We start from the raw sequence: 18,632 nt of genomic DNA, 5'->3' as shown, positions 1-18,632 counted from the left end.
CGATCATCCTTTAGATGTTTCTACAACTTGATTGTAGTCCAAATTCAGTTGATTGGACATGATTTGGATACACCTGTCTATATAAGGTCCCACAGTTAACAGTGCATGTCAGAGCACAAACCAAGCCATGAAGTCCATGGGATTGTCTGTAGACCTGAGACCAGATTGTATCAAGGCACAGAAAAATGTCTGCAGCATTGAAAGTCCCAATGAGCAGAGTGGCCGCCATCATCTGCAAATGGTGACCCCCACAACAGAGTAAAAAATTTCAGTGAAAGTGCATTTAAAAAAAGACTCACGGCCATTCACTAAAATTAGAGGAAAATACGTACTTTAAGAGTAATCAATCCGAAAACTGTTAATGAGCCTTGAGGCAATAAACAGTGATATCTTGATAGAAGTGTCATTTAAAGATTAGGAAGAAAAAAAAAGTGAATAAAATCACCCAAGTAGACTGACAAAAAAGGAGCCTCACAGAATGGGGAGGATTGTATGGACACACTGAGGGGCATTCCCTGCAAAAGGGAAGTATCCAGCAGCAGTAATAAGCAGAAGTGCAAGTAATGGGATACACACAACTCATTTGTTTGGTGCCATTTCCAAAAAGATGATACTAAACTTCCGCTTTAAATAATCCACTTGTTATTGTACAAATCTAGTCACTAGTGTGACCCTTTGACCCCCTTTATGGGAACTATAGCTATGTTGGAATTTTGTGCACTTCTTTCTTAAAACTTACTGAAACCAAAACGTGAAGCACAGCAAATGCAAGCAAACACTGTTCCATAAATCTCAGTTAAAAATACAAACGCATTCCAAATCATTCCACACAGCTTCATAAAAACAAACTTGAACATATTAAAGCATTTCATTGTTTTAAGCCACATGCCAAAATTGTGTACATGAACATCAATTCAGGGAAAGTGAACATATAGATATCCTTAGAGACACTTTAAAGAATAAGAGCACTTGAAAACACCTAAGCTCTACCATTATCCTGGCAAATCAAGAATGTTTGCAAATGTACTTTTTCAGCTATTTCTCAATGTCTTGAGGGCTAGAGAGTTGATGTGCATATAAAGGGGCCTCTGCATACAGAATTGTATTAAAGCATTTGAGGATCTCTTAAGCCTAGTACACACCAAGAGTTTTTTTTCTTCATTCAACTTCGTGGTTGAACTCACAGCTCTGGTCGGAGCTGCTATACCAACAATCTGATGTTAGTATAGCAATATTCCCTGCTGAGCACTCTGCCAGCCATTGGCCGAGTACTGATCAAGAGCCAGTCAGCTGCTTGCTTTCCAGCATGGTTGGCTTTGGTCAGACCGGCTGACACACAAACACACACACACACACACACACACACACACACACACACACACACAATTCACTGGCAGGGCAAGCAGATAAAGAGGCTGCACTCTTGGCTCATCGTTTTATGAACATTTCTACTTCATAAAGATGTGCTGTACAGAAATTATTAGGACTGCTATCATTAAACATTATCAGGAATACAGCTTTGGTTATGATACTTTTTTCATATGCAAAATGAATTCCAGTGTGTATGCAACATCAAAAAATAGCAATATCCTAATATCTACAAACACCTGATCTTTTTCCAAGACCAAGCTATGGTGAACCAAGCTCTACCAGTAGGATTAAACAAATCCAAGGAGATTTAAAATGAAGGAGGTCAATATGTCATTCTCATTCTTCAGTTTACTTAAAACAATACTTACAGTATTACAACAAAAAACCTTCCCACTCATGGCATTACAAAGGGGCAACATACTACTTTTATTTTCAGCTCAGGATACTGAAAAAGTGATATCTGGAATTTGCATGTAGAAACCTTTATAGAACAATGATGTTACTACTTTAAGCTGTAACATATAGAGGAAACCATAGCATAACTACTCCCCCTGGTGTTTTATACAGCCATGACAGCCTGTTGTAAAATTTATAAAGTATACATAACAGAATACTGAACATTTTGATATCAGTGTTCATCACAGCTGGCTTGTTAATGAAAACAGGAATAGTTAAAATGAACTGTAATCAGAGTTTAAAAAAACAAACAAACATACACTACAAATTCTGTACAAGATCTGAAAAAAAAATCAGTCTGTGTAGTAGAAATATAGGTAAGTGCCACTAGCTGTTATTTGGCTTATTTTGTTTCTTTTTCTTCTTTGCCTTTTCAAGTTTTGTTGTGTCCACTTTGCCCTTGGCATCTTCATTATGTTTTTTCTTCTTATTGCCTGGTGCTCCCAAGTTCTCATTTGCTCCACCTTCTTGTTGTCCTGCCTTCTTTCTCTTCTTTTTTTTCTTAGACTTGGTGCCTGGCTGCTGTTCTTCTGAGTTCTCCTCTTTGTTAGCTGGAGCGTTCGGATTGCCCTTCTTCCGGTTCTTGCGTATCTTGCTCTCTGGTAAGACACCCTTCTTTTTTTTGGGCAAGGTACTTTCTTCAGAAACAGCCACAGGTATTACTTTTGGCTTTTCCTTTTTAGGCCGCCTACAATTATTAGGAAAATAAAAGTTTAAAAAAAAAAAGTAGTTAATAAAATAGCCTGCAAATGGCTTCACATTAATTAATTTTAAAAGTAAAAACTTAAGCCCAAAAAAATGCAATGAAACTAAAATTCCATCTCTTAACATACATATAAATAAGGGAGGGAGGGAGGGTGTATATATATATATACACACACACACACACACACACGTGTATGTATGTATGTATGTATGTATGTATGTATGTATGTATGTATGTATGTATGTATGTATATATGTATATATGTATATATATATATATATTATATATACACATACACACATACACCCACACACACACACATACACACATACACACATACACCACACAATTTAGCAGAGAACTTCGAGAATAAAATGGTGGTTGTTGCAATGTATTTGCGCAGCAGTCTCTTTTTTTTGGGGGGGGGGGGGGGGGGGGGCAAAAATAGGATTTTTTTGTACTCACCGTAAAATCCTTTTCTCCGAGTCCATGGATGGACACAGCTCCTTAAATCTTGACAAGTGGGTTATGTTCCCCGTTTACAGGAGAGGACTAGGCATAAACATGTTTGTTAATGTAACATGTATTTAGTTATCCGAGTTGAACAGCGGTCCCTCCAGACATAAACCTCCTCACTGCAGCCTGCAGCCTCAGTTCGTAACAAGCAGTACAAACCTAAAAATGAGGGGTGGGTGCTGTGTCTGTCCATGGACTCAGAGAAAAGGATTTTACGGTGAGTACAAAAAATCCTATTTTCTCTTATCGTCCATGGACGGACACAGCTCATTAAATCTTGACAAGTGGGACGTCCCCAAGCAGTGCCAAAAACGAGGTGTGGGAAATATATCAGTAAAACCAATTTTAACTTCACCCCAAAACAAGCAGAGCTCCTCAACGGAGGAGGTGCAACGTTAAACAGCCGCCGGCAAAAACTAGCGGCCGAAAAAAAGCATTGTAAGATGCACTCACAGCACCCATTTTGGAAAAAGCGTGAACGGACGAGCAAGTCGCCGCCTCGCACACCTGTGAGACGGACGCATGATGTCGAAAAAAAAAAAAAAAAAAAAAACAGGAAGCACCAATTGCCCTGGTCGAAAGTGCCGTGACCGGAAAGGGGGGCCCGCCCCTTAAGAGCATAGGCCTGTATGACGGCATGCCTGATCCACTGAGAAATGGTGGTCGACAAGACCGCCAGGCCCTTTTGTGGACCAGACACCGACACAAAAGTGAGTCAGAACTCCAAAGACGGAGCCGTAGTAGGCTGGTACACCCGCAAAGCGTGTACCACGCCTAAAGTATGAAAGGCCGAAAGCCCGAAGGTCGCGGGCGCACCATCACCTAATCCTTATGGAGGATCAAGCATGGCGGCTTGCAAGACAAGACCGCCAACTCAGAAACCCCTCTAACAGAGGTAAAGGCCACTAAAGGGGCCACCTTCTGAGATAGTGTCAAAAGAAAATCTTTGATGTTTCCAAAAGGAAGGTTCCTGAAGAAACGAGAGCACCAGAGTCAAAACTCATGGGGGAAGAGATGGGCCAAGTGGGGAAAGTATATGACAAACCCCTTGCACACAAAAAGGGGCCCACCAGGGAATAGGCCGCAAAAAGGCCACTGAAAGAACACAGCCAAGGCTGAAATCTGCCCCCAAACGGTGCTTTAAGCAATTTTTAGATCCACCTCACGCTTTAAAAACAGCAGGACCCTGGACACCAAGTACGTCCGTGGACGTCACACCATCCCATCGCATGTAGGCCTGCCAGGTGCAACGGTAGATCCTCCGGAAGAAGACTACGGTGCCCTCAGCATTGTTGAGTTGACCGAGTCAGACAGACCTGGTCACCTAAAGTCTGACTTCCAATAACCATGTTGAGCAAGTCAGTGACTGTACAACAGGAGGAAGTATGGGACCTCGAGACAGAGGGACCTTCTGCCCTGGCAACCGCCAGGGTACCTCCACTACCAGGCGCCCGATATCGGCGTACCAAGGACGCCAAGGTCAATCTGGAGCGATTAGAATCATCAGGATCTCCTCATTCTCCACTCTGTGGAGCAGCCGAGGAAGCAACTACCATGAAGGAACGGCAAAAAGTCGCCGATACAGACCCCCACAGGGCCACCAGCGTGACCGACGCGTCTGTACCAGATCACTAGACTTGGCCACTAACTTCGACACCCTTGCAGCGGAGACGAGTGCCCAAGAGATCCATGCCCTGTGAGGCTCACCTCCTGCAAGGGAGCCGAAACACCCCAAGCACAAAGACCAGTCGCACTTGTCCAGCATCTGGTGACTCCAGTAGTCTGCCTGCCGGTATACCTGATGGTATAGACGGCCGTGGCATTGTCCGGCTGAAACCAGATTGTTCGACCACAAGGAGAAGCATAGCCTGATCGCCTAAAATATGAACAGTAGACAGCACCTGGTATTCCCAGGCTGTCTCCCACCCAGGCACTAGCCAGGCCCGACCCTGGGTAGCTACCGAGACCAGACACATTCAGGGAGGTGTGGCCGTAGGTCCACGCAAGTCCAGCGACTCAGGGCCGACTGGACCCCCCAGGTTTGTGAACCCCCCAGGTTCACAACCCATGAGCTGGCATCCGTCGTAAACACCGACCACTGGAAGGAAGAAACAACTTCCCGGACCGAAGAGTCTGGGATTTCTGTCACCAACTCAGAGAGACTGACTAGGTGGCGCACCGGAATCGGATGATTTCAGAGACAAGAGATTTTTTACCACCTGGACAGTATTTCCCCTGGAAAACCAGAGTGTGGAACTGGGCATACAGTATCGCCTTGAAGGAGGCTACCCACAGGCCCCGAACCAGCAGGTGCCCGGAGAGAAGACCGATTGCATGATGCCAATACCTTCACCGCAGACTGAAGAGTCTGCAATTTCTCCAGGGGAAGAAGGACCTTTGCCACCGAGGAGTCTGGATCAACACTAGATACTCCAACGCTGAGTCGGAACCTAGCATGCCCATGCCTAGCATGCCCAGGATTTGAACCCTGGGTCGCACACATGGAGGGCAGGCCCCCTCCCCCCTGACAGCGGCAATGTTAGCAATGCAGCAAGGGAAAAGGAGCAAGGAAAGGGAGAAGAGGACCCCCAAACCCCAGCCGTACCAACCCACCGAAGCAGGAGGGACTGTACTTATCCGTCCGAGCAAGGACTCGCTGACGCATTCCTGACAGAACTACAACCGCAATGGAGGTAGCTGTCGGCCCGGTCCACTGTGAGTGAGACAACACCACAGCCCAGTCACATGTGGACCTCTGAGCAAAGATCACCGGCCACCCCAGGAGTCATGGCGTGGTAGACCCAGCCTCGTTGCAAAGGTGTGCCCACGCTTGCTGGTCGGACCGAGTAGACTACAAGGATCTATATTATCCAGCCTGTGTCTCAGCCGACAGTTGAAAGAAGATTCAAGAAAAAGTAAAATAAAATTTCTCCTCAGGGCCCAAGGGGAGCCATACGTCCTCCTTGCTAGGCAGAACGAAACTGAGGCTGCAGTGAGGAGGGTTATGTCCGAAGGGACCGCCCCCTGGGCGGGGCTGTTCAACTCGTTAATGTAACATGTATTTAATTATCCAACATGTTTCTGCCTAGTCCTCTCCTGTAAACAGGGAACATAACCCACTTGTCAAGATTTAAGGAGCTGTGTCCCGTCCATGGACGATAAGAGAAATACACTTTAATGAAAAAAAAAAAAAAAAAAACTAATGTTAGCCCAATTTTTTTTGTATAATGTGAAAGATGTAACACCGCAAGAATCGTGATATATATATATATATTAGAGATCCATTGGGCTGATTTTAGCGCTGCACATTTAAATTTACATACATTTAACATCACAGAGCTACAGTGTACAAGTTTACTTACAGCCAGCAGTGGGTATCTCTTAACACAGTAAAGCAATTTCTGCATGCGTCAATAAAATTAGAGAAGGAATAAGCCCTTTTCCTTAATGGCTTGTTTGTACCATGTCCATTGGGCTTTATTTTACTGCATGGTGTTAACCTGGCATATAGAAAACAATTGTTTTTGATGGAGTTCACCAAGTGCAGCTCAATAGATGGTGTGCACAGGCCCTAACTAGGGAGTATTTTTGCTACAGCACCGTTGTATGCTTTAGTACATTTGAAAGTAAAATGATGCACAACACAAACTATACATACATAAAGCCAAGTAACTTCATCACGTTCCAGTACATGTCTTCCACTTTTACTGGTTTCCCAAATCCCTCTTTTTGGTTCAGATCTTGAAGGACAGGAAGGAGATTTGCCAACTTAATGTCAAGTTTCTGCAAAAGAAAACAGCAGTATTTGCAAATATACCTTAGTGAAGGCAGGATGGGAAACTAACAATTACCTACCCCATTTTGTACTTTACAAATACATGTCAGCTACAGAATTCTTGTGTTAAACATACAACACAGGTAGGATGCCTGGTGTGTGTGTGTGTGTGTGTGTGTGTGTGTGTGTGTGTGTGTGTGTGTGTGTGTGTGTGTGTGTGTGTGTGTGCCTTCACACCAATTTAAAATGTATATAAAATGTAATTTCCTTTAATGGATGATAATACGACAGAAGGCGTGTGTAGCAGAAAAATAAGTGACTTGGCCCGGAGTGAGCGCACACACACACACACACACACACACACCAGTGTCCCCAAAGCAAGTGGCTTGCTACTAGGGACACTAGTCAAGGGGGAGAAGCTAGCCTTTGCCTAAAAAAAATCTACACGTTGTGTCCTTTAGGAAATTAAACATGAAGAACAAGTTTTAAGGTAATTTACAGTTTCTTTAAAGAAACTAACTGAAGTCTGATTGTTGCAGTCAGAAAGGTATTGCTAAAACAATTTCATATAGGAGCGTTAAGTCATTTATTAGTCTTTTATACATACCTGTTGATTTATGACTTTGAGTAGGTAGTTAAGGAGTTCAAAGCACTTTATTAATCTTTCTTGGTCAACTTTCACTTTAATCTCTTCTGTAGCTTTTAACATCTGGCAAAAACAGAAATTAAGGCTTACCCAAAATGATTCTATTATCATATACTTTTTGATCAATTTGCAGTATGAAAATAAACCCGACATTGAATACTGTAATGTTGACTGCACTGAACTATGAAAAATCTGTCTGACATTCTACAAATTTCACCCCACTCCTCATTTACGTTTATCTTGCTTGTAGTATGTCACCACCTCACAGCTAAGAATGTGTTGTGATCCAGCTCAGGAAATCCTCTCCGCATTCCAGGCAGAAACCTGTCAGCTAAGCAGACTGCAGTGCTTATAGTGGGCACGTAAACACTGGTATTGACACAAAGGGGAATGACCCCAAACAGCACAAGACATTGTGCCTACTTTGTGGCTTTTTTTTTTTTTTTGGCGAACAAAGATATTGGATTGAAAAGTTGCAGCACAACCACAAGCCAAGCATTTTGCAGTTTGAAGTGTGGTCCCGTTGAATTCAATAGGTGAGTTTAACAGGTGGTGCTGGCCATCAAACTTGGCATGTTAAGTTACATTTGCTGCGACCACAGAGCAAAGCATTGCTGCTGCAACGTGTGTACAGCCCCCTCTGGCTGCATGGTTTGTTTCAGTTGGGCAGTCAATCCATGGCTTAACTGCCTTTTAACCACCCCTCCCCCCAGGGTCTGCTTTAACCACTTCCTGCCCGCTGTATGCAGAATGACAGCCGGGAAGTGGTTCAGTTATCCTGACAGCGCTAAATGATTAGGATGCCCACCCAGAACCACCAGGGATGCCAATTGTCCAATACGGATGGCACTCAGTGCCCATCAGTTATGCTTTCCAGTGCCTCCTGAGTGCCACCCATCAGTGCCCCCCCATCAGTGGCACATATAAGTATCTCCTCATCGTTGCCCATCAGTACTGCCTCATCAGGAGAAGACTTATTTACACCGTTTTGTAACAAAGAAAAATTTTAGCGGTTTAAAAATTTTCGGTCTTATTTGTAGGGGTAAAAATAAAAACCCAAGAGGTGATCGAATACCAAAAGGAAAGCTCTGTTTGTGGGGGGGGGGGGGGGTACAGTGTTGCATTACCGCTCAATTGTAATTAAAAATGCAACAGCGCTGAAAGCTGTAAATTGGTCTGGGCAGGAAGGGGGATAAAGTGCCCTATATTGAAGTGGTTAAAGACCGTTATTATATTATCCTTACATTGAAAGCCTGGAAGTGTTGAGAACAAAGCCCAATTCCAGTCCATCTGTCAAGTCGTGTCATTACAACGGTTAGTTCTACACCTCACCCTCCAAAGATTGTCCTCATTTCATGCAAACACTGTTTTACTATTGTTGTGCACCAAAATATTGTATACTAAATGTGGTAAATAGCAAGCCACAGATTCTCCTAAGGCAGTAAACAAGAATGTTTAATTGGTAATTAAATAACGCCAAAATGTATATTTCTGGACTCTATAATGTAGGCCTATCAGCCAGATAAAAGAAGAAAAACTAGTCATTCTACATGTTTTGTTATAAAATGCAGATTGCCCATTTAGCCTGGACTGACTTACCTCTGTAACCTGTGTCAAACTTTCTTTAATCAGAACCTGCCACTCACTCTGAGACAATGACTGTGTTTGAGCAAGGTTCTGCAGAGATTTCATAAGAAGAGTGCATGCTTGTGCCTGAAAAAAAAAAAAATAAATATATATATATATATGGTTGGCAGTATTAATTATCCCCAATCGAAACAACCATACAGCTAGTGAAATAAAACCATTGATTCGAACAGGGGGGGGGGGGGGATTATAGTGCCATATTACAACGGAGAAAACAAGTACTGTGATTCAGAGGGGTCTGGTACACAGCTCTGTGCATGTATTCCATTGGTGCCGCATCCTACTCATACACAGTTAATAAAGGCTCACTGACCCCTAGAAGCAATATACCAGACTAGGTTCATTAGTGTGTACCATGTACCTAATGGCTTAGAAGATTGTGGCTGTGAAATTGTATCCCAGCTGGACAGAGACCATATTGAACATAGGTAAAATGAAAGCACTTATGGCAACTAAACCTTTACAATCCCACAAGCCAGGAAAAGAAGCTTCAGATATAGTTTAGGTACTTTTCTATGCCACTGGGTACATCTTAAACCCGATCTTTGACCTCCTGCTAGCTTCTCAAACAAAAACCACTGAACTCTACAAAATATTAGAAATGTATATCATACAGGGGGAGGAAACCTTTAAAAAGATGGAGAACATATCTGATCATGAGACCTTTGTTGCTCCAAAGGGTTTCATGAGAAGGCAGTAAACTAAATACGGAGAGGGAGCCTCAGTGTAAAAACCTTTTGGATATATTGATATAAAAAAAAAAAAAAAAAAAAAAAAAAACACGCACTCCCCTTTTTGCAATCGATGTAAACACAAAAAAAACAAAAAAAAACTATTACATTCAAAAGGATGGACACCACCTGGATCCTGGCATGTGTTCCACTGGTAGAGCCAGAAGCGACGCGTGGAAACAGCTGCCTAAAGCATTTCTTCATCAGACGTATTTTCAGAAGCTTCTTTTCACCTTCATTATACTGCCTGCCCATTAAACCCTTTGGCGCAACACTGGGACTATACAGAGGAGGAGTAAGCATAAGCACCAGGAAATCAGAAACACCAGGACAGGTCTCCCTAAAGACCTACAAGCTTTTAGGACTTCCCTTGCTGTACAGCAGGGATGCCCAACGAGCGAGGGCCACTTAAGCGACTTGGTAACCAGTCGCGGGTCACAATGAACAGAGCAGGCAAATGACGGGCCCATGTCCACTCTGCATATGCAGACAGGGGCACAGCACACTACTATATTGGCCCTCCAATCCAATCTGCCCAAATGGAAGGGAACGGATCCCCCTTCTGTTTTTTTTATTGAACGGATCGAATTAGAGGTAGGTGGGTGTAAGCAGCCACAAGTCCGTTTACATCTGTGGCTCAATAGAGGTGAACGAAGGGTCCAATTGGGTCAGACTGATCATGTCAGAGGGGGCCTAAGGCTGCTTTCACACTGCAGTATACCCGCACCGAGGGTGCAGCCGGTGAACCTGTGGCTTTTCTGCGGGTCAGCTGAAATTTAGACTTCTATAAGTGCAAGGAGTTGTAAAGAACATTTTTTTTCACCTTAATGCAATCTATGCATTAAAGGGTCACTAAAGGAAAACATTTTTTGCTGAAAATGACTGTTTACAGGTGGTTTATAGAGACATAATAGTTAACCCGATTCCTTTTAAAAATGATTAAAAAATAGATCTAAAAACCAATATATAATGTGCCTGCAGTTTAATTTTCGTTTTTGCTGTGTGATTTCCTGGTTTCTGATGTACAGAGCCAGAGAGCCAATAGAGGGCAGTGATGGATTGTATAACGAAAACTGGATTGGTGATGACAAAACAGTAATCCACCTCCTTGATTAGTCACCACCGTGAGAACTCTCCCCAGTACTGTGGTGATCAGGAAACAGACAACCAGGAAGTGGTCCATAACAGAGGAACTACAGCAACATCAAAGCAAAAACAAACAATGAGGACATGAAACCAGGACTGCAATAAGGTAAAGGAAGCCATTTAGCTAAAAAAAAAAAAAAAAAAAAAAAATTATATATATATATTATATATATATATATATATATATATATATATATATATATATATATATATATATATATATATATATATAATATATATATATATACATATATATATATATATATATATGTCCTTTAGTGACCCTTTAAGGGTGAAAAAACATCGGTTGCTGCCGCCCCCCCCCCTTGCCTTTAGTGACCCTTTAAGCTGCTGCAGAGGGAAAATACAGGGGATTGGTTCCTGTAAATGCCACCCCTAATCCTGTCCAGATTCTGGGGTTGAAAAGGAAGGTATGAGATCTACCCGTCAACTGCCCCTGATCGACGGTTTTGCCGACCCCGATACGAACTTATAGCATCTATTTTGCTGCTGGAATGTAAGTTTCTAAAATGCCCACTGCCAAATCTGCAGTAAAACACACAGCATGCAACAAAATGTTAACTTTAAAAATCAGCAAGTCAAATACATATATATCAAAAAGTGAAGAAACTGAATGAAGAGGAAATACTGCATGTTTTCAAGAGACACCAAATTTGTATTTCTTTTGATTCCTTTTTTTTGTTGGTTTTTTAATTGTATCCTTTAAGCCACTTGTCAGATTTACAACAAGTTGAGAAAAAATGAGTTGATAAAATGTACCTAATGCTGCCAGGTAACCTGTGTAAAAGATTAAAGTTACAAATTGTCAGAAATTTGACAAACATAATCCCCACAGCTATGTGAAAACATTTTTTTCCCTTCAGTCTGTGCATATGGTTTCATTGTGTCCCCTCCAAAACAGCCATTCTGATAATCTCTTATAAGGGAAGGGTGTGAGGCTTAAATTACTGGGTGTCCAGAGGACCAAACATGAGGCATTATTAGATCAAACACTGAGCACTCTTGATTTAGTTAGAATGCATTCAGTAGGGAGTAGCAAGCCATTACAGCTATTATATTTTTAATTCACCAGCAAATAATGTGTAGGTGTAGAGCGGGTGATATTAGCTTCAAGTTTTAAAAGACATACCTAGACCTTCCGAAATCTGTTTCAAACATTGTATAAATTTGTATTAACACAACACTGCTCATTTGTTTAGCAGATCTCTAGGCAACTTTATTAATCTTACAAAACGAAGTGCTGACAACAATGAAGGGAAGAAAAAATAATATATATGCATTTTATGGGGGATAAAGAGGGGGGGGGGGGAGAGAGAGAACCATCATACTTCTCTCTCTGCTGCATCATTAGTGTGATGCTGCAGCTGTCCCTTGTTGACACCAAGGCCTAAGTGATCATGATTGTTGATCGCTCAGGTTCCGGGTCTGCTTAGAGCAGAGACTAAGGCCACTTTCACACCGAGGTGCTTTACAGGCGTTTTAGCGCTAAAAATAGCACCTGTAAAGCACCTCTACTGTCACTCCAGGAGTAGTGTTAGAACAAGTCCTGCAAGCTGCATCTTTGGGGCAGTTTAGGAGCAGCGTTATACACCGCTCCTAAACCGTCCCTGTCCATTAAAATAAATGGGCAGCGATTCGACAGCGGCACTACACAGTAGGGGTGTCAAATTAAATCGCTGCATCGCGATTCGGGTGTCCCCGATGCATGCGACAGTAATAATCGATGTTTAGCCCCGCCCCCCTCCCGGGAGAGCGCCTCCGTTCAGTACCATTTTTCACAGCGCTCATGTGACTGCCCGGCCCGCCTCCCTCCTCTTACGACTCACGTCTCTCCTGGCGTCAGCCCCGCCCACTGACCAGAACTGTTAGATTAGTAGAAAGGCGGGAGGGTAGTGTTAGTATATGCCACGCTAATGTGACTGACTGCCCGGCCCGCCTATCTCGTATCTCCACTCTGCTCTTACATCTCCTGTAGCAGGTCCGCAGTCTCGGACCATCTCCTGTAGCAGGTCCGCAGTCTCGGACCATCTCCTGTAGCAGGTCCGCAGTCTCGGACCATCTCCTGTAGCAGGTCCGCAGTCTCGGACCATCTCCTGTAGCAGGTCCGCAGTCTCGGACCATCTCCTGTAGCAGGTCCGCAGTCTCGGACCATCTCCTGTAGCAGGTCCGCAGTCTCGGACCATCTCCTGTAGCATGTCCGCAGTCTCGGACCATCTCCTGTAGCAGGTCCGCAGTCTCGGACCATCTCCTGTAGCAGGTCCGCAGTCTCGGACCATCTCCTGTAGCATGTCCGCAGTCTCGGACCATCTCCTGTAGCAGGTCCGCAGTCTCGGACCATCTCCTGTAGCAGGTCCGCAGTCTCGGACCATCTCCTGTAGCAGGTCCGCAGTCTCGACCATCTCCTGTAGCAGGTCCGCAAGTCTCGGACCATCTCCTGTAGCAGGTCCGCAGTCTCGGACCATCTCCTGTAGCAGGTCCGCAGTCACGGACCCATCTCCTGTAGCAGGTCCGCAGTCTCGGACCATCTCCTTGTAGCAGGTCCGCCAGTCTCGGACCAATCTCCTGTAGCAGGTCCGCAGTCTCGGACCATCTCCTGTAGCAGGTCCGCAGTCTCGGACCATCTCCTGTAGCATGTCCGCAGTCTCGGACCATCTCCTGTAGCATGTCTGCTGTGTTTAGACTTTGCTACATGCAGGAAGTGTTACATTTTTTTTATCTGTTCTAAAAAAAAAAAAAAAAAAAAAAAAAAAACCACAAGTACTCCATTTTTTTCTGATGAAAGCCATGCGCACTTGCGCTGCAATCGTGATGCATCGCGGAATCGAATCGTGGACTTGATAATCGTAATCGCAGCGAATCGTGAGACCGGTGAAGATGTACAGCCCTACTACACAGGCAGTATAAACCCCTTCTTTAACCGCTAACAGGGATTAAAAGCACCCCGCTAGTGGCTGAAAAGTGCCGCTAAAAATATGGAAAATCGCCACCAAATATAGCGGCGGTTTACTGCAGACGTTCTCACGCTCTCGCCCCAGTGTGAAAGTAGCCTTCGTCAAAGCTTTCTGCTCTGGAGCACCGGGCTGAAGAGGGTGTGGGAGCAGCTGGCTTCGGCTCACAGCTGCATAGTGGAGCAAGCTGTCAGGCAGCTGGGTGGATCCAGACAGAAAATGTGTGCTGTGTGCTGACAGCTTTCCTCCATAGATGGGCAAAGCCAAGAACACTGCTCCTGCCAACACTGCCCTGTCCCCCTTACTGATATACTAAAGCAGACTGCAAATGATGGGCACTGGCAGGCTGCATTGATCTCCTTTGCCACGTCCCCAGTCTCTGACCATCTCCTGTGCCACGTCCCCAGTCTCTGACCATCTCCTGTATAAAAATGTTTTTTTTTTTTTAAACGGACACTTTCTGTATTGGTGCCGTTTCGGTATCGGTTTTCCACCTAGTGTATTTTTTGGTATCGGTTTCAGCACCCAAAAAAAATAAAAAAATAAAAAAAACATTCGGTGCATCCCTAGTTGGGATCTTTCCAGACCCCTGGAGCGAATCAGTAACAATCAGCCGATAGTTGTCAATAAGTAATTCACAGGAATGAAAAAGTAAGTGTACTTCCATGACCCTCAAAAGAAGCTTTAGCGATGCAGCTTTTTATTTTCACAGAAATGCACCCTTTAGGAAACCATTGTCATCAGATTAATAAGAAACTTCAGTAAATTTGAAATTTTAGGTAGATTTTCAAAATCTGATATGAAGGAAAATAAGGTTACTATTCCTGAACTCTCCTTAAAATGCCATTTGAATGTGATTGGTTCCATCCGATTACAGACATTTCAGGAGAAACCCAGGCTTCAGCTGAACACACTAAATACCAGGCCATAGTGCTGGAACAATGTATTCAACACACAAAGATTGTGAAGATTAGAGAAAAGTCAGCATTCTTCATCTGTATACTTGTTCTAGGTCAGTGACAAATACTGAAGCAAGAGGGACAGTGTGAATAGGCTTGAAGACAACACATCTTTGAAGGTAAACAAAAGTAGCCTTTCTGACTTGGCTGCAATATTTTCAGCATATCACTGGTAAGCAATGATTTTAAATTGTTGCCTGGAATTACTTAGTTAAATGTTTTGGATGTACACATTACATTTACACTTGGTGGAATAGGATTTTTGTACCCACCGTAAAATCTATTTCTCTGAGTTTATGGACGGACACAGCAGCATTGACCTTAGGGTTATATATCCTTCCCTTCAGGAGAGACTAGGCAGAAAAAAAAAAGACAGCACTTCAAGTGTTAAAACACTTCTCAGTACAGCACCTCCCAGGGGGCGGGTCCCCCGGGTACATCCCACTCTCTTGCATCATGCAGCCTTAGTTCGTAAACAAGCAGTACAAACAAAAGGGGTGGGTGCTGTGTCCGTCCATGAACTCAGAGAAATGGATTTTACGGTGAGTACAAAAATCCTATTTTCTCTTCCGTTCATGGACGGACACAGCAGCATTGACCCTTAGGGACGTCCCCCAAGCAGTGTCCAAAAATTTCCAGGGGTTGGAAAAAAAAAAAAAAAAGAGTTCAACGGAGGAACTTTAACCTTAAAGTGCCGCCTATAAAACCTTGCGGCCAAAGGAGGCATCTGAAGATGCACTCACATCCACCTTGTAAAATTTAGAAAAAGTGTGGATTGACGACCAGGTCGCTGCCTTACACACCTGTAAAACAGACGCTTGATGGCGGAAAGGTGCAATCGTCCTGGTTGAATGCGCCGTAACCTTGAAAGGGAGGCGCCCGCCCCTTTAGGGCATAGGCCTGGAGCACGGCCTGTCTGATCCACCTAGAAATGGTGGCCGACGAGACAGCCAGACCCTTCTTAGAACCAGTAACCGACACAAACAGTGAGTCCGACTTCCGGAATGGAGCCGTAGCAGACAAGTACACCCGTAGGGCCCGAACCACGTCCAAGGAAAGTAAAGTGGCCTCCTTCGGATTTTTTAGCCGAGGACATAAGGATGGCAATACAATGTCCTCACTAATGTGAAAAGCCGAAACAACCTTTGGATGGAATGATGGCTGCGGCCGCAGCACCACCTTATCCTTATGGATGACCAAATAAGGAGCCTTGCAGGACAAGGCCGCCAGTTCAGATACTCGGTCCTGACCGAGGTAATTGCCCAAAGGAATCTTCCGAATGTCCTTAAACGGAGCTTCTTGAAGCACTGAAAGGACTAAATTCAAGTAACATGGAGGCAGTGGCGGGTGTACTTAAGGCGAGAGCCTGATCCACTCCACGCTGTAAAGAACAGCAGAATCCGGGACATCACGTATGTACGGGGGTGCCATTTCATCTTCACACATGGCGATGTAGGCCCTTCCAGTACAATGGTAAATCTTTCGTGCTGGTAACATGGTAGAGACCACTGAGCCCGACAGGCCTCGATCATTCAGCACCTGGCTCTCAACAGCCACGCCATTAAAGCAGCGACTGTAAAGCAGGGTGAAAGATCGGACCCTGCGACAAAAGATCTTCTCTCAGGGGTAGACGCCAGGAACGTCTGCCACCCAGACACACCAGGTCCACATACCAGGGACAGTGCAGCCAATCCGGAGCGATCAGAATTGTTGATATCCCCTCGGCTTCCACTCTGTGCAGCAGGCGAGGAAGAAGCTTCAGAGGAGGGAAGGCGTAGTAGATTAGGCGATCGTGAACCCATGGTGCCACCAACGTGTCTGACGCGTCCGCCCCACGGATCCCTTGACCTGGCCACGAACCGCGACGCCTTCCGATTGAGACGGGATGCCAGAAGGTCCACGTCTGGAATGTTCCATCTTTGGCACAGACTTTGAAACACCTCCGGGTGTAGTGACCATTCTCCTTGGTCTAGCGTTTGGCGACTTAGGTAGTCGGCTTGCCAGTTCAGCACCCCCCGAATGTACACGGCCGACCAGAGCCCAGAATGTACGGAGGATGTGCGCGACTTCCGTCGCTGCAGCCGAGCTCCGCGTGCCCCCCCTGATGATTGACATATGCCACGGCCGTGGCGTTGTCGGACTGGATCCTGACCGGTTGGCCCTGTAGACCCAGAGACCACTTGTAGAGACAACTTGATCGCTCGGAGCTCCAGTACATTGATTAGTAGGCGGGACTCCTCCTGAATCCAACGCCCCTGGGCTGATTGGACACCCCAGACACGCCCCCAGCCAGAGAGGCTGGCATCCATCGTGATCACTGTCCAATGGCACGGCAGAAATGATTTTCCGGCCCGAAGTGCCGGAGACGTCAGCCACCACACTAGGGAGGACCTGACCAGGCGCTCACCGAATCTGGTAATCCTGAGACGAAGGGAGCTTGTCCACCCAGCACTCTCATGCAAAAGCGACGCCCATTTCTGGGTCGTAAACCGCTGCACCGCAGACTGCATGTCTGTAGTTTTTCCGTTGGGAGGAAAACTCTTGCCTCTGAGGAGTCCAGGACTAACCCCAGGTATTTCAGCCGTTGGGCGGTACAGTACCGATTTTCTGGGTATTCAATAGCCAACCGAATCTCGGAGGGTTTGACAGGCGATAGACACGTCCTCTTCTAATTATGAACTTGAAGAAGCTCTCAGAAGAAGGTCGTCAAGGTATCCTACAATAGCGATCCTGCGCTGCCTCAGCAAGGCAGAATCGGAGCGAGCACCTTGGTGAAAACCTGTGGTGCCGAGGCCAGGCCTAACGGGAGGGCCACAAATTGAAAGTGGTCCTCCCCGATCGCAAAACGCAGAAAATCTCTGGTGTTTTGCGCCTATGGGGATATGCAGGTACATGTCCTTGACATCCAAGGATGCTAGGAAATCCCCCCTGATGGAGCGCTGCTACAACTGAGCGAACCGACTCCATCCTGAATTTTTGCACTTTGACAAAACAATTGAGGGCCTTGAGGTCCAGTATTGGACAGACCCCTTCATTCTTGGGGAGTACAAACAGATTGGAGTAAAACCCCTGAAACTGTTCCGTTGAGGGAACCGGTACAACCACCCCCCTGACCAGTAGATCCTGGACCGCTCCTGACAGATCCTTCCGGCGACCCAGGGGAAGCCGGAGGTTGAAGGGAAAAAAATCTGTTTGGTGGACAAGAGAGAAACTATCTTGTACCCCGAGGAGAGATGCGGGCGGGGGCAGAACTTCATGCAGAAGCAGGCTTGTTGGGCTTGCGGTACCAGGGACGGTTTTGCCCTTCAGCGGGTGCTTTAGCTCCCTGAAAACGTTTTCCTGCCGCACTTGGCGGGCGAAAAAAAAAACGCTTGGGGGCAGTAAAGGAGGGCCCTTGCTTACGGCGAGGCTCCTTTTCCTTCCCAGATTGTGGGAGCGGAGTGCTCTTACCGCCTGTGGCATCCTTTATGTTGTCATCCAGGGACGCCCCAAAAAGTCGTTCACCCTTAAAGGGTAAGTCCACCAAAGCCTTCTTAAAAGACTGGTCCGCAGACCAACACTCCAGCCACATGAGGCGGCGTAGTACCACCGCGTAGGCGGATGCCCTGGAGAGCAAGGGGAGCGAATCCAGGGCCAACTCACAAACTTTAGGTACCAACTGTTCGGCCAGGTCCACACATAGCTCAGAAGCATTTTTCCCCTCCAGTTCC

The 18,632-nt window shown here is 45.3% G+C and overlaps 1 protein-coding gene across 1 annotated transcript in view; it reads right to left on the bottom strand.

Annotated features, from left to right (window-relative positions):
* Positions 1-1,701: 1,701 nt before the first annotated feature.
* Positions 1,702-18,632, bottom strand: part of MYBBP1A (MYB binding protein 1a) — an 84,578-nt gene continuing 67,647 nt past the window's right edge. Inside the window, exons 24-27 of the mRNA XM_040336707.1 lie at positions 9,070-9,183; positions 7,432-7,533; positions 6,708-6,832; positions 1,702-2,515 (exon numbers count right to left, since the gene is read on the bottom strand). Coding sequence (XP_040192641.1) covers positions 2,155-2,515; positions 6,708-6,832; positions 7,432-7,533; positions 9,070-9,183 — 702 coding nt within the window. The 3' untranslated portion in view covers positions 1,702-2,154. The remainder of the gene's footprint in view (positions 2,516-6,707; positions 6,833-7,431; positions 7,534-9,069; positions 9,184-18,632) is intronic.

Source organism: Rana temporaria, chromosome 2 (assembly GCF_905171775.1).
Source record: "Rana temporaria chromosome 2, aRanTem1.1, whole genome shotgun sequence".
Classification (NCBI taxonomy): domain Eukaryota; kingdom Metazoa; phylum Chordata; class Amphibia; order Anura; family Ranidae; genus Rana; species Rana temporaria.
The sequence above is the reverse complement of the archived record's forward strand: the minus strand, read 5'-3'. Positions and strand labels throughout refer to the sequence as shown.